Source organism: Podarcis filfolensis (genome assembly GCF_964270895.1).
Source record: "Podarcis filfolensis genome assembly, chromosome: 12".
NCBI classification, from domain to species: Eukaryota; Metazoa; Chordata; class Lepidosauria; order Squamata; family Lacertidae; genus Podarcis; species Podarcis filfolensis.
In genome coordinates, this window is record NC_139614.1 from 31,810,199 (window position 1) to 31,823,106 (window position 12,908).

Below are 12,908 nucleotides of genomic sequence, written 5' to 3' on the forward strand. Positions count from 1 at the left end.
GAGTATCTTTTTTATTCTGCCAGGATTTTAATAGCGTTTTGGATTATTGTGACTTAGTGTGGTTTTAATCAGAGCTATAACCTGTTTCTGATTTGCAGTCTGTTTGTTTTGCAGGGCAAAATTTTAGTTGTGAGTTTGTTTTTGCTTATTGCAAATTTTATTATGGATAGGTGGAGATATAAATCTTCTCTTCCTCTTACCCCAAGAACCAACGAAATAATAAATAAATAAATAACACAGAGCCTCTGCTGAAGCAAAATGTAAAGAAAAGGAGTAACGCTGGACCTGGAAGTGGCAGAGCAGGTGTAATTTTGAAAAGTACCCTTTAGTGGGCTGTTTGTATGTGTGAGGCAGGGGCCTATAAGCCTCACAAAAGAAAACACCCAAGGCTTAATAACGCAGCTGGAAATCAGATGAGCCGTAGATAAGGAAATGAATGGACTATAAAAGATTATTGCAAATGTGAAACTAGAGAACAGTAAATCCTCTTGTGGTCTAGTCAAACACACAATTATCATATTTTCCCCCAAAACAGGGTTCAACAAATGGAGAGGTCCTTTAAGGAAAGCAGACCCAAGAAACGGACTGAAGGAAAAGAATAAATGTGCAGTAGGTGATTGGCAAGCCTGCCACTGAGCAAAAGCCAGCCAGGCTTGGTTGCCAACACAAGACACCCTGAGCATTCTTGCCCAGATATATTCTGTTTGCCAGCCAGAGAACTAGTGAGCATGTGCCATAAACATTTATATTTCCAACTAGGGAACACTGGATGCAATGCTAGCTACACTTAACAGCAAGATATGTGCATGTGCAAGGCATCCATCTTGGGTGGTTCAACTGCTGAACAAACTAGGGATGAGCCCACTAAGGGAGTAATCATTTACTGAGAACTGATTTTCTTTCAGTCGTGTTTTTATTTTATTTACTCCCAGGGTCTGTATGTATTCCATCACTAGTGTCTATTGACAGAAGTAACCTGCCTATAATCTGTTAGATAGTACTGAGTTTGCAGAGAATGTATTTGAACATTTTGGTTGTTTTTATTTTATAAGCACTTTTCGCCACCAAAGCAGATAGCTCACATGATTAAGACAAGCTAGCCTGCTTCATAAGCAAGACATAACAACAAACAGGAAATGCTCACCTGCGTTTTCCCAAGTAGTCTGTAAGCCTGCTGCACCTTGGTATAGTGGCTGATGTCAAAGTTCTTGCAGATTTTGGAAAGCGCGACATCTAACTGCTCCTAAAATGTCAAGTCATGAATATTCAGTAAAATGAAATAGCTATACAGATTGAAAAGATATGATTTATATGGAGACATTCATGTATCATAAGAAAGCAAAATGCAATATAATCATCTCAACAGATGAAGCGCCCCTTAGCCAAGGTATTCACTCTGTCAAAAAATCAATAGACTGCATTCTCACCTCAATTTGCTCCAAAGTGTCCTGTAGTTTTGAATTCAATTCACTGCGAAACAATAAAGTCCAACATTAGATCATTTAGAACTAAGCCAACAAGTTATACAAGTGTTTCGGGCTGTGATGAATGTTGTGGTACATCAGTGCAATTGGGCAGATCTTTTATAGAATAGAGTTTCTGCCAGCAATGCTGTAAGATGACTGAAGAGACACACACCCCGCCACCCGCCAAAACCACATCTCTAAAAGAGATCTATTATCCTCAAATCATCTCTGTAGGCCATTAGACACAGAAGCGTCCATGCTCAAGTGCGCAGCTTATTTATTTTTATATAAGATTTCTTACCCACCCTTCACCTTATGGTCCCAGAACTACTTACAATAATAAAACATGCAGCTTTAGAAACAAATAAAGCTATTTCAATTATAAAACACATGAAACTGTTCCAAATGGAAAAGCCTACTGTGTGTCCCATACAACCCCTAAGAATCCTCTCTGAATCTTAGAATCTTTCATTCTGTGACAAAATTTTGACATTTGCTCAGACCCTGAACAGAAATCTACCAAAAGCTGATGGATTTTCCAGATTGCAATTTTCCTCACATCTAGACTTGCATTGCATGACAAAACTAAATCAGGGAAAGGAAATAATAAAAGTATTATTATAAAACCCAGTTATTTCTCTCCCCCCCCCCTTTTAAGCTTCATGATCACAATGATGCGCTAAGGAAGGCATTGCAAAATAGCTTAATTTTGCAACACAGCTAAGCCACATGCACTGAAATGATGCCTCGCAGTTAATGAGCACTGTGTATTTTATGGGTGGTTTAAACAGCAAAAGCAACCAAAGTATGGATGTCTTTTTAAAGTGTGCGTGCTGAATTTTATGCTGAATTTTAATACTTGCGCTCTGTACATTGCACTTTTCGGTTAATTTGTTACATGCATGCATGCATGAATTAATTAATGAGTAAAGGTACAACGAAAAATCCTGGGTGGTCATTCAATATTTTGCAAGGCAACCCACCCCCAAAGAAACGTTTTAAAGCAGCACCATAATGTGCTACATATATCAATTCTGCATAGTAAGAAGAAGTTTGCGGGATGAGGCCAAAGGCCCCTCTAGCCAAGCATCCAATTCTCACAGCAGTCAACCAGCCAGGCACCTATGATACCTGAGTTCTCTTCACTCATGACTGCCAGCAACTGATATTCAGAGGTATGATGCCTCCAACACTGGAGGGTAGAAAAGAGCCTTATCCTCGATAAGGGGGGGGGCATTTGCATGACACATCTACACGCTGCAGCCGACACACTTAACGTGTCACAGCACACAGTTTGGAAAGCTTTGCTCTAGGTGGTGAACCCGCAGCCTATGGGCACCATGTCTGGTGCCAGCCTCTGGCAAAATCAGACACCTCTTTTCCCTCTGATGAGACTTTGCTGCTAGATGGTCTTGGCTCTTCCGTAGTCTTATATGCTTTACCTTACAAAGGCACTTCTTCTACCTATGGAGCAGCACTACTGTTAGAGGAGGTCTTAGTTCTCATGCTAAAGGGAGGAATGGTACTGGAATGCAAAAACCTTCAAGCAATGTTGGCGCACCAGAGGGAGAAGAGGCACCTTTGAAAGGTAAGCAGATGGAGCTCTGAGAGTTAGGTTTTCTTCCCTACTATGGCCCTGTAAAGGACGCGGGTGGCGCTGTGGGTTAAACCATAGAGCCTAGGGCTTGCAGATCAGAAGGTCGGCGGTTCGAATCCCTGCGACGGGGTGAGCTCCCATTGCTCAGTCCCTGCTCCTGCCAACCTAGCACTTCGAAAGCATGTCAAAGTGCAAGTAGATAAATAGGTACCACTCCTGCGGGAAGGTAAACAGCGTTTCCGTGCACTGCTCTGGTTCGCCAGAAGCGGCTTAGTCATGCTGGACACACGACCCGGAAGCTGTACGCCGGCTCCCTCGGCCAATAAAGCGAGACGAGCGCCGCAACCCCAGAGTCGGTCACGACTGGACCTAATGGTCAGGGGTCCCTTTACCTTTACGGCCCTGTAACTTCCTGAAAGGCTGGGTTAGGCCTTGAATTCATACAGGATACAAACCATGCCAGAAATAGTCTATGAGTGTTGTTGCATGCTGCCACTGCCTATGGCTGGCGCACCCTGCACCCCCCCACTAAGGGAAAGGCACCCTGCGCCATCACAGAGGACTGCAGGACACATATCTGAGTATTTGCTGGGTGCAGACATGGTGAAAGCCATGGGAGACACATTCATTTCCTCTGCTTCTGGCATAGTACAACCGGAACGCAGTATCCATTTCAGATACAAAACATATAAAATCCAAAAAAAAAATTTAAAAAAAAATACTTGATCCATCTCCGATAGTGGGGAAAATATAGTCAGGAGGAGGAACAAAAGAAAAGAAGGCTTATTTTACAAACCTCCTTTTGTTCTTGCCACTCTTTCCCACACCAGGCTTTTCACATATAGACCCTGTGAGAATAATTCATTCCATCTAGAGCTGATTATTTTCCACACAAATTGTTTCTTTGGTGCATCGTGTATTATAGCGAAGGGGAGTGATATACCTCAAATTCGCTTTGTTCATATCAAGAGCAAATTGACAGAATTCCACGGCGCACAGCTCAAATCCATAACGCGCGACAAAATGAAATATAACAATCCCTGGGCATAACAATTTGATCTTTCAAAGACGCAATTAACTGTGCCAACACGTTAATTCATGGCATTCATTTTATTCAGCCAATTAATTAAGGCATATTAAGTGGGCCCTGTTTGTATCCTTGCCTGCCTTAATCTGGCATGAAACAAAAGGGAGCAATATCATGCCAGCACGGAAAAAGCAGCAAAAAGTACAATCAAGAATATTAAAGAAACTCCAATTATGGATGTATCTAATTTCAGTATTTACTTAAAAAATAAATAAATCACAATACACTTTGAGAGACATGTCCGAGACAACATATTTATATTACTATTGTTTAACTCAACTGATTTCATTTTTTAAATTATTCTTATATTCTGCTTTTCTCATTTTTGCAATAGAAAACCTATTGAAAAATGCGGCCGGCAGAGCAGGATTGGGCCGGGCAGAGGCATCCATCTGCTACTACAGTACCTGCAAAGTAACAGCAGCATCACTCTGCTAGCATGGAGCTCCCCCTTCTCCTGTCTAATGGATGGCCGAAAGTGCTGTCAACGTGATACTCTTCCAGGAGAAATCTCCCAAACAGGGCTTTCATGGGGTGGGACTGAGGTGGCCCAAGATTCATTGGATTCTGTGATGGCATCAAGCCCAATTCAGGCCTGATCACAGCACTGTGATCTGCTTCCTTCACCCCACCTGTGTGGAAGTGCTGTAGATCTGTAAAGCTCCAGTAGACAGGGAGGGAGAAGTTTAGATTGTTCCATAAGAAAGAAATAGAAAATATAGATGGATGCGAGAAGGCCAGAGCTTAAGGGCCTTTGTTCCCCCAGCAACCAGCAACCAGATGCTGCAAAAGGAGTCCTACAGCCTGATTGGCAGTTGGGCCAGACAAGCAACTAGAAGGGACAGGATTCTGGCCTCTCTTCTCCACTTAATTAGCTAAACTGGGGCTTTTCTCAGTGGAGTGGGCTTGCACTTTTGACTCTGCCAATATTTTTCACTTCTCCCACTAACCTGAAGTACAATGCAATGAAACAGAACACCTGTTCAATAATTAAGCAGCATCAATATACAAATTTCACTAGCAAACCCATCAATGATGTATAGTTTTACGCATTTGAATGCCTGCAAGATTAATAAGGCTGCTGTGCATTTATTTCAATTACAAGAGTCTAGCCCATTGTTAAATACACAGACACATGTACACAGAGATACAAAAGATTAATGGTGTGCCAAGGCAATCGGCTAAGAATTTTTATTTGTAAATATGCAAGAAGCATTTGGCACAGCCGCACATTTGTTGCCCAGACTATGCCCACATCTTGTCACTTGGATGAACATTTGCAGCTCTCTCATACCAACGCTGAGCCCTAACGTTTTGTGGTGGCTCCAAAAACATTCTATCCAGCACCAGCAATCAGAACACCTAGGAAGCTGGGAAACAGCACTTCTAAGCACAGCCACCTCCCAGCACTTCTCTGCTCCTTGATCTTAGGAATCATCATGCAAAATTCAATTATGATAGATTAAGAGGTGGCCATATGCACAGCCAACAGATGAGCAACTTTCTACTGGAAAGCCTGGGGATTCTTAGAAACCAAAAAGTACTAAGATTTGGAAAGAGATAAGTGTAATTTGTTAGATTCCAGGGCTGGTACACGCATATGCACACACACACACACACACACACACACACAATCTGTGGGCCCAGATCAGTACTAAATCTGGATCCTGCACTGAATCCATTGCTTTAAATGTGTTTTAAATTTACGGTGTGTATGCAGCCTCAGATGCAAATCCAACTGCATCCAGATTATATGTGTTTGGGATTGCAGCTGTACACAGATACCAAAATGAACACAATATACAGCACCACTTTTCAGCCTTCAGTGGCAATCAGTTCATGTTAAAAAGAAAGTGCTACCTTGCAAAACCGTTCAGCCATGTAGCGCTTTCATTATGAGCAGCCGCTATGTGCAGCAAGTCAGGAAATTATACAGAAAGTTAATTGCACTTTACAGGCCTTTTAAAAGCAAACACCAGACACACACACACCAAAATGTGTTTTTTCAGGATGTAAAATTAATCTCTAGTGCTGGGGCCCAGTAAATTATAATTTGTGAGGCGTTCCCTAAAGAATCGCACGCTCCTTCATTGTCCCTGTGTGCCTGAAGGACAAAATCAACTCTGGAAGACGCCTGTTGCGTTACCTGATGCAACTGTAGTGTTTGAAAGTGCTAGCTGCTTTCTGGCATTCCAGGCAGAGCTGGATAGCCCCAGGGTAATCCTCCTCCTGTGGGAAATAAGACGTAGAATAAGAACTCAACAACACTGACATTGAGTTTATTAAAGAAAAAAACCTGCAATCACTGCATTTCCTGAGAGAAGGCTCTCTTATCTGCTCAAGATAGCTGTGCTTGATGTTTCCAGTCTTTGCAACCCAACAGCATAGCTCATTTGGTAGAGCATGAGGCTCTTAATCTCGAAGGTCATGGGTTCAAGCCCCATGTCGGGCAAAAAGGTCCCTGCACTGCAGGGGGTTGGACCAGATGACCCTCAAGGTCCCTTCCCATTATGATTCTGTGATTCTATCCTGCACTGCAGGGGTTGGACTAGATGACCCTCGGGGTCCCTTCCAACTATACAGTTCTATGGCTTGCTGTGGGTGGTTACCAAAGCACAAACTATTGACCTTCAGACACAGAAGGGGTAAGTCCACAACCCAGGAGGCTGCCAAACATTTATAAAATAGTAACAATTTCACCTCTCTCCCACGTAAGCCTAATCTGTGATTGGTTCTTCTTAAAAGTAGGCATAACAATTAACACAGCTGATGCAACACAGGAGCATACAAGAGCAGCCAAGGCCTGGCCTCGCTCTTCAAAGGGAGTTACAGCCCACAGATGGGCCAAGATGGCAGCCCCTAATACAGTTAAGAATGCATGTGAACAAAAAGATGTTCCCTTCAATTACAATTAAATTATAGTCCGGTTATATTCTTACCTCCAACATTTCACTTAAGCGGACATCAGTTTGTTGCTGGAAATTAAAAGGAGGGAGAGGTCACTGCACAGAACACTAGAGAAATGATTTCTATAGTTAAAAACGTGAAACTCTGCTCATACCAGGGTTTTTATCGTTCTCAGAGATTTTAGCAGCCCCATCAGCAACTGGCGTTTTCGTTGATTGGCAAGGAGGCCCAAGCTGGCTTGAGTAAAACCCTCTTTTGCTGTGCTCAGATGTCTGCAGAAGTCAAATAATATTTTTTTTTCATAATGAAAGAGTAACTCTCATGGAATACAATAAGGCTTGTGTATAAAAATGAGCAATGCTATGCTAAGTCTGTGTTCTAAAGCAAAGACCAGTACTAATAAACAATGCAGAGAAATTATAAAACACACACATATGCACGCACACATCTGCTCCAAAGGCAAAGGAATCCCTTCACACACCCTTCAAACAATATTTGCAAAATATTGCTTTATTTATACTAATTCCAGGCCACCTTTCCACTCACTGCCCATCCAAGGAGGCTTGCAACATATCATCAAATCACTCCCCACACAAAGAATACCCAATAAAAACCCTCAGCCAGCCAATTAACACACTTTTCATACCAATGACAAACCACAATACAGACTGTAAAACCTCAATAATGAATCAGCTACTCAGAAAAGGTATGTCTTTAGGCCAGGTTTCCTCAAACTCGGCCCTCCAGATGTTTTGAGACTAAAATTCCCATCATCCCTGACCACTTGTCCTGCTAGCTAGGGATCATGGGAGTTGTAGGCCAAAAACGTCTGGAGGGCCAAGTTTGAGGAAGCCTGCTTTAGGGCTTTCTGAAAGGCTTGAAGCATGGGAAACCAGAACAGATCAATTGGCTGAGAGATCTGAAGCAACAGAGCTACCACAAAAGATCCCCTGCCTTGTGGCCACTAATCTCACTGATCTAGGAGGTGGACATATGAGGAGAGCATCTGTTTTTGATCACAATGTGTGGGCAACTAGTATGGTGCCAATGGTCAACAAAATAGCTTGAGCCCAAATCAAAACCTTAAAATTGGGTTCTGATAGGCACCTGCAGCTGGTCCAGTAAGTGTGTTACAGAATCTGAATGTCTCCGTCCCATCAGGGTGATGGCAACCATGTTCTGAACCAGCTTTAAACACTATTTTCAAAAAGTCTCCAAAGGCAGTCCAATGGCCACATGGGGAGGAAACGTCACCTAACACTGTCCTTTGAGAATAACTATTTTTGAAGGAAGAGTCGCCATAAAACAGTGCCCCCCTAAACCCACCCCAGAAGCATACAGTGGTATCAAAAGCTACTGAGATGTCCAGGAGAACACTAACATTCCCTCCCATGCATTCTCTGGTATATCCCCCATCAGGGTAACAAAGGCTGTTTCCGTTCAATACCTAGGTCTGAACCCAGATTGGAGTGGATCCAAACAGAGGCAAACTCTTGATTCAGATATCACACCAAAACAGGGTTAAGGACGATTAACTTTGATCTGGCACAATCTTTGATCTCAGCCTTGTAAGTAAGCACACAGAAGTTACTAGCCTACAAAAATGTTTACTAGCTTGTAGCTAATAAATGTAGCCAATAAAGACATTCGCAAGAGGTGAAGTTTTAAATTACCTATTTTTGTCTAAACCTGAAATATATCGCTAAAGGAAAGTAGCCGCAAAAGTAAAGGCAGCTAGAAAACTACTTTAAAATGATACTTTTTTCATTTTGTAAAGCAAATCAAGCATCAGTAAAAGGGTGCACTATACCGTCTTCCATTTGTGCAAATAACAGCAGCTAATTGGAGGCTAGTCTGTAAGGATGTAACTCGTTCAAGCTCCTGCAGAAAGACAAAAGCAGCAATTTATTTCTCCAAGGATACAAAGCAATTGGCTTAAAAGGAGACGCCCTCTTACAAAATGTACTCTTAATTTACATTCAGTCCATTCTTTTTAAAAAAAAAAAAAGTTAAAATAAAAATTGAACATCATAATAAGTAAAGAGCTGTGTATTGGTATAAGGTCTTGGTTTAGGTCCATGTATGCACCAAGATGACTCACAGTACAATTCTGCACACACATAAAGCATTTGGCTCACATTGAAGCTTTGAAAGATTATGACCTCCATGGAGTTAAGCTCTACAATTTATATACTTGTCATTCTGAAAATAAAATCACATTTCAAACTGCACAGTTTGGGATCCATTTTTATTTTTATTTTTATGGTCATACTGGAAATCTCTAAATGACAAAATTCAGCATTTGCTTTTTCAGAAACCATAAATAACATATTTAGTTCATGAGATAGGAAAATAAGAAAACAGGGCTGCTGGATCAGGCCAATAGCCCAGCACAGGGCAGCATCCTGGTCTCATAGTGGCAGCCATATGCCTACAGGAAGACCACAGCCAGGTCCTGAGTGCAGCAGCACTCTCCACACTTACTTAAAAATAATAAACAAGCACACAGTGGATTTCATTAATTTACCTTGACATATGAAGGTTGTTTTTCAAGTATCAAGTCTGCAACTTTTTTAGATACCTTAAAGAAAACATTCAAATTACGAAGCAGCAGATATAAGCAGGGTACTATATTTAAAGAACAGGTTGACAGGAAGCACTTAGAACCTCTTCAAAAAATTTCAGTAAGTCCTCCACAACATTAGATTATATCTACATTAAAATATTCACATGTAAAAAATGATAAACGCTCCAAAAATGATGGCCATATATGAAGCAAATACATGAGAACTTACAGGCTCTCGTTGGAAACCAGTAGCAGAATCTAAATTAGCCTCCCACCCCATTTCAAACTGAAAGATACTCTTGAATAAAAATTGAGAGACATACAACAATGAAGCTTAATATAGTCATTTTACCTTGTCATTAATGCATAATCATATATGAATCATCTATAAAAGAGATTTAAATAAATCCACATTTGTGGCAGAGATGCCATCCCTTCATCTGGCAGCAATCCTATCGTTCACAGAAGGGCAATCTCTGGATCCAGCTTCTGGTGTAGTATGAACAATTTCTTTTCACGTGGTTCCTTAACTGGTCGGGGTGGGGAACCTTTTGGATGTTGCTGAACTACACATCCCATCAGCCCCAGCAAGCATGACCAATGGTGTGGGATGATAAGGTTTGTAGTTCATCAATGTGGATGTTCAATTTTTATTTTAACTTTTTTTTTGCCTCTGTTTGGATCCACTCCAATCTGGGTTCAGACCTAGGTATTGAACGGAAACAGCCTTTGTTACCCTGATGGGTGCTGCCCTTTGTGGAAGCAGGTTCGCAATGGAGGAAAGGCGGCGTGGAGGCAAATTCCTGATTCCTCCTTTCTCCTGTTGCCCCCGCGTGCCAGATGAAGGGACCCCCGTCTTTCCAGAGCAGATTTTCAGGGGGCATGGGAAGTGGGATGGGAAATCAGCAAAAGTCACATTGCCCTGCCACCATTTCTCCAACAGGAATGTCCCACACGTGGACCACTACTGTTGAGAAGTCTGGATCCAACCCCATAGAAACAAAGTGCAACACAATCAGAGTCTGCCTTCTCCCACCCTGAACTTTAGATTTTGCTTCAAGATAAAAACACACAAAGCTGTCTTATACCAAGCAAGATTACTAGTCCTTATACCACAGGCAACAGTTATCTGAGGTCTCTTTCAATTGAGCATGCCAGGAATTGACTATGGAACCTTCTGCATGCAGGGCCTACGGCAACGTTTCTCAACCTGGTGTGCACCATATATTCTTCAACTTCCAAACTCCTGTTCAACATGGCCAATGGTCTGGAATTATGGGAGTTGGAGTCAAAGAACCTCTGGAAGACACCAGGTTGAAGAAGGCAGTCCCATGTTATGATATAGACCGATAGCTCTCCCCCACGAAATTCCCAACGCACAGGGCCACTAGAGGCTGCCCTTGAAGCAAGGAGGGACACATAAGAGTATCTGAAGAAAGAGGAAAGAGAGCAAGGATTGGAGCACAAGCTAAGGACCAGACAGCAGCTAAACTCGGATAGAAAAGTGGTAGACAGTGGCCCTTGCCTCAATTTAAATTTGCAGGTCTGCACTGAAATATGTGGCATTGTTTTCAGAGGTTGTGTTAAAGCCATATCTATTTTTTCAGTTCCAACAAAAAAAAGAGAAGTTTATGTAGATCTCATTGAAGGGATTGGAGAGGAGGGGAGAGAAAGCAGTTCCGACTCACAGCAGCTTGCTGTTGCTTTAATTTGTCTCTGTATTCTTCCAGTTCTTGAAGACTAAGAACAGGAGGCAGCTTCTGCAGGTAAAGCATAAATAAAATCCAATTAAATCCCCTGATATAAACATCACACAATTGCTGAATTATTTAAAAGGCCCAATGAGCACTTGGACAGCACCCGCCCAGAATCACCACAATGTTAGTGGGCTTTGGAGGCGTTCTACCAAAACAAGAAAAGGACAGATAAATTTATTTTGAGCATTAAAACAAAAGCAGATTTGGTACTATGAAGCCCAGCATGTGTGTGTACATCAGAAATCTTTGTCATTCTAATCCAAATAATTCTCTTACCTCCAACTCATACTTAACAATGTCAAAGGAATCACTGGAAAAATAGACTTCTTCAATGCTGTTAATTAATTCTTGCTGAGCCTGAGGATCAGTTGGTTGTTCCCGGAGCTCTCTAAGTTCCTCCTTAAACACACAATAGGTTCAAATAAAGTGTTATACATTGGACAGTACTGCCAACGCAATTTAGCCTTCCAAAGGATATTCACAATACAAACTAGGACAGAGGATTAGGTATGCAGCAAATGGGAACTGTATTTTCTTATGTTTTAAATAAAGATACACTTTTCAACACTTCGTCTTGGCAAAATGTTGCTACTTTTCTTTCACAATGCAGAATGTTATTCTGTAAACCTTCACTACACCTACTGGCAAATTAAAACCAGATTACCGTAAGACATATCACAACCCTAAAGTGTATCAAAACGTTACACACACACACAAACACACACACATAGCATATCGTTCTATCACTTTTTAACCAATTATGCAAAACTTGAAAGTTAAACTGTTCTGCATTAAGAGGTGCCTCACAATCTGAGGCCCTAAAATGTAGCTTGCTTAGTTTGTGAGCAAATCTGTCACTGCCATTGGAGGAAAGCGGGTTTCCCTTCAGGCCTTCCAAAGTTCAAGCACTGACAGTTGAGGTTCCTCAGAGGCAGACCCAGAAGCAACGTGTCCCCACTTCACCAGGGCACGGGACAAATGTCTCTCACACACTCTCTAAATGGTTGCCAGACCAAACAAGTGAAACTTGAGGTGGCACCATCGACCACCTAAGCCACAGGTTGTCCCAAACCAATCTTGCCCCCCTTCTAATAGCAAAGGAAACAAAGATTTTCGCTGTCCCACGCTGCGTACCTTACGCAGCCCTGTGTTTAAAGGGAGGCCAACATAAGCTAGAGACAGTTGCCTGGACGAGTTTTCTTTTACACTGGCTAAACATTTGTAAAGATAAGTAAAGATACTTTACTTAGCAAAGTTCTGTCAGACTCCTTCCCTTCCCCAGGGCTACAACTGTTTTGCACAAAGATACGGCAGCTCGGGCTTTCAGAGGATCTCCTGGGCGCCGCAGCTTTCCCAATCGCCAAGGCCATATTAAAAACTAGGCTGTGGGACATAGATCGCCAGGAACTAATCTCAGCTGCAGTAAAAACATGTTCCCCTCTTTATTTTTGACTCCCTTGGGCGCAGGAATTTAACCTTATTTACAATTTTTGATTAACCCGCAAAAAAGAAGGGCTTTTTCACTGGC

The 12,908-nt window shown here is 42.0% G+C and overlaps 1 protein-coding gene across 1 annotated transcript in view; it reads right to left on the bottom strand.

The window, feature by feature from the left end:
* Positions 1-12,908, bottom strand: part of VPS50 (VPS50 subunit of EARP/GARPII complex) — a 72,334-nt gene that overhangs the window by 45,835 nt on the left and 13,591 nt on the right. The window contains exons 3-11 of the mRNA XM_083578561.1: positions 11,657-11,779; positions 11,312-11,383; positions 9,585-9,638; positions 8,868-8,938; positions 7,212-7,329; positions 7,090-7,125; positions 6,297-6,379; positions 1,428-1,470; positions 1,145-1,243 (exon numbers count right to left, since the gene is read on the bottom strand). Of these exons, the coding sequence (XP_083434687.1) occupies positions 1,145-1,243; positions 1,428-1,470; positions 6,297-6,379; positions 7,090-7,125; positions 7,212-7,329; positions 8,868-8,938; positions 9,585-9,638; positions 11,312-11,383; positions 11,657-11,779 (699 nt within the window). The remainder of the gene's footprint in view (positions 1-1,144; positions 1,244-1,427; positions 1,471-6,296; positions 6,380-7,089; positions 7,126-7,211; positions 7,330-8,867; positions 8,939-9,584; positions 9,639-11,311; positions 11,384-11,656; positions 11,780-12,908) is intronic.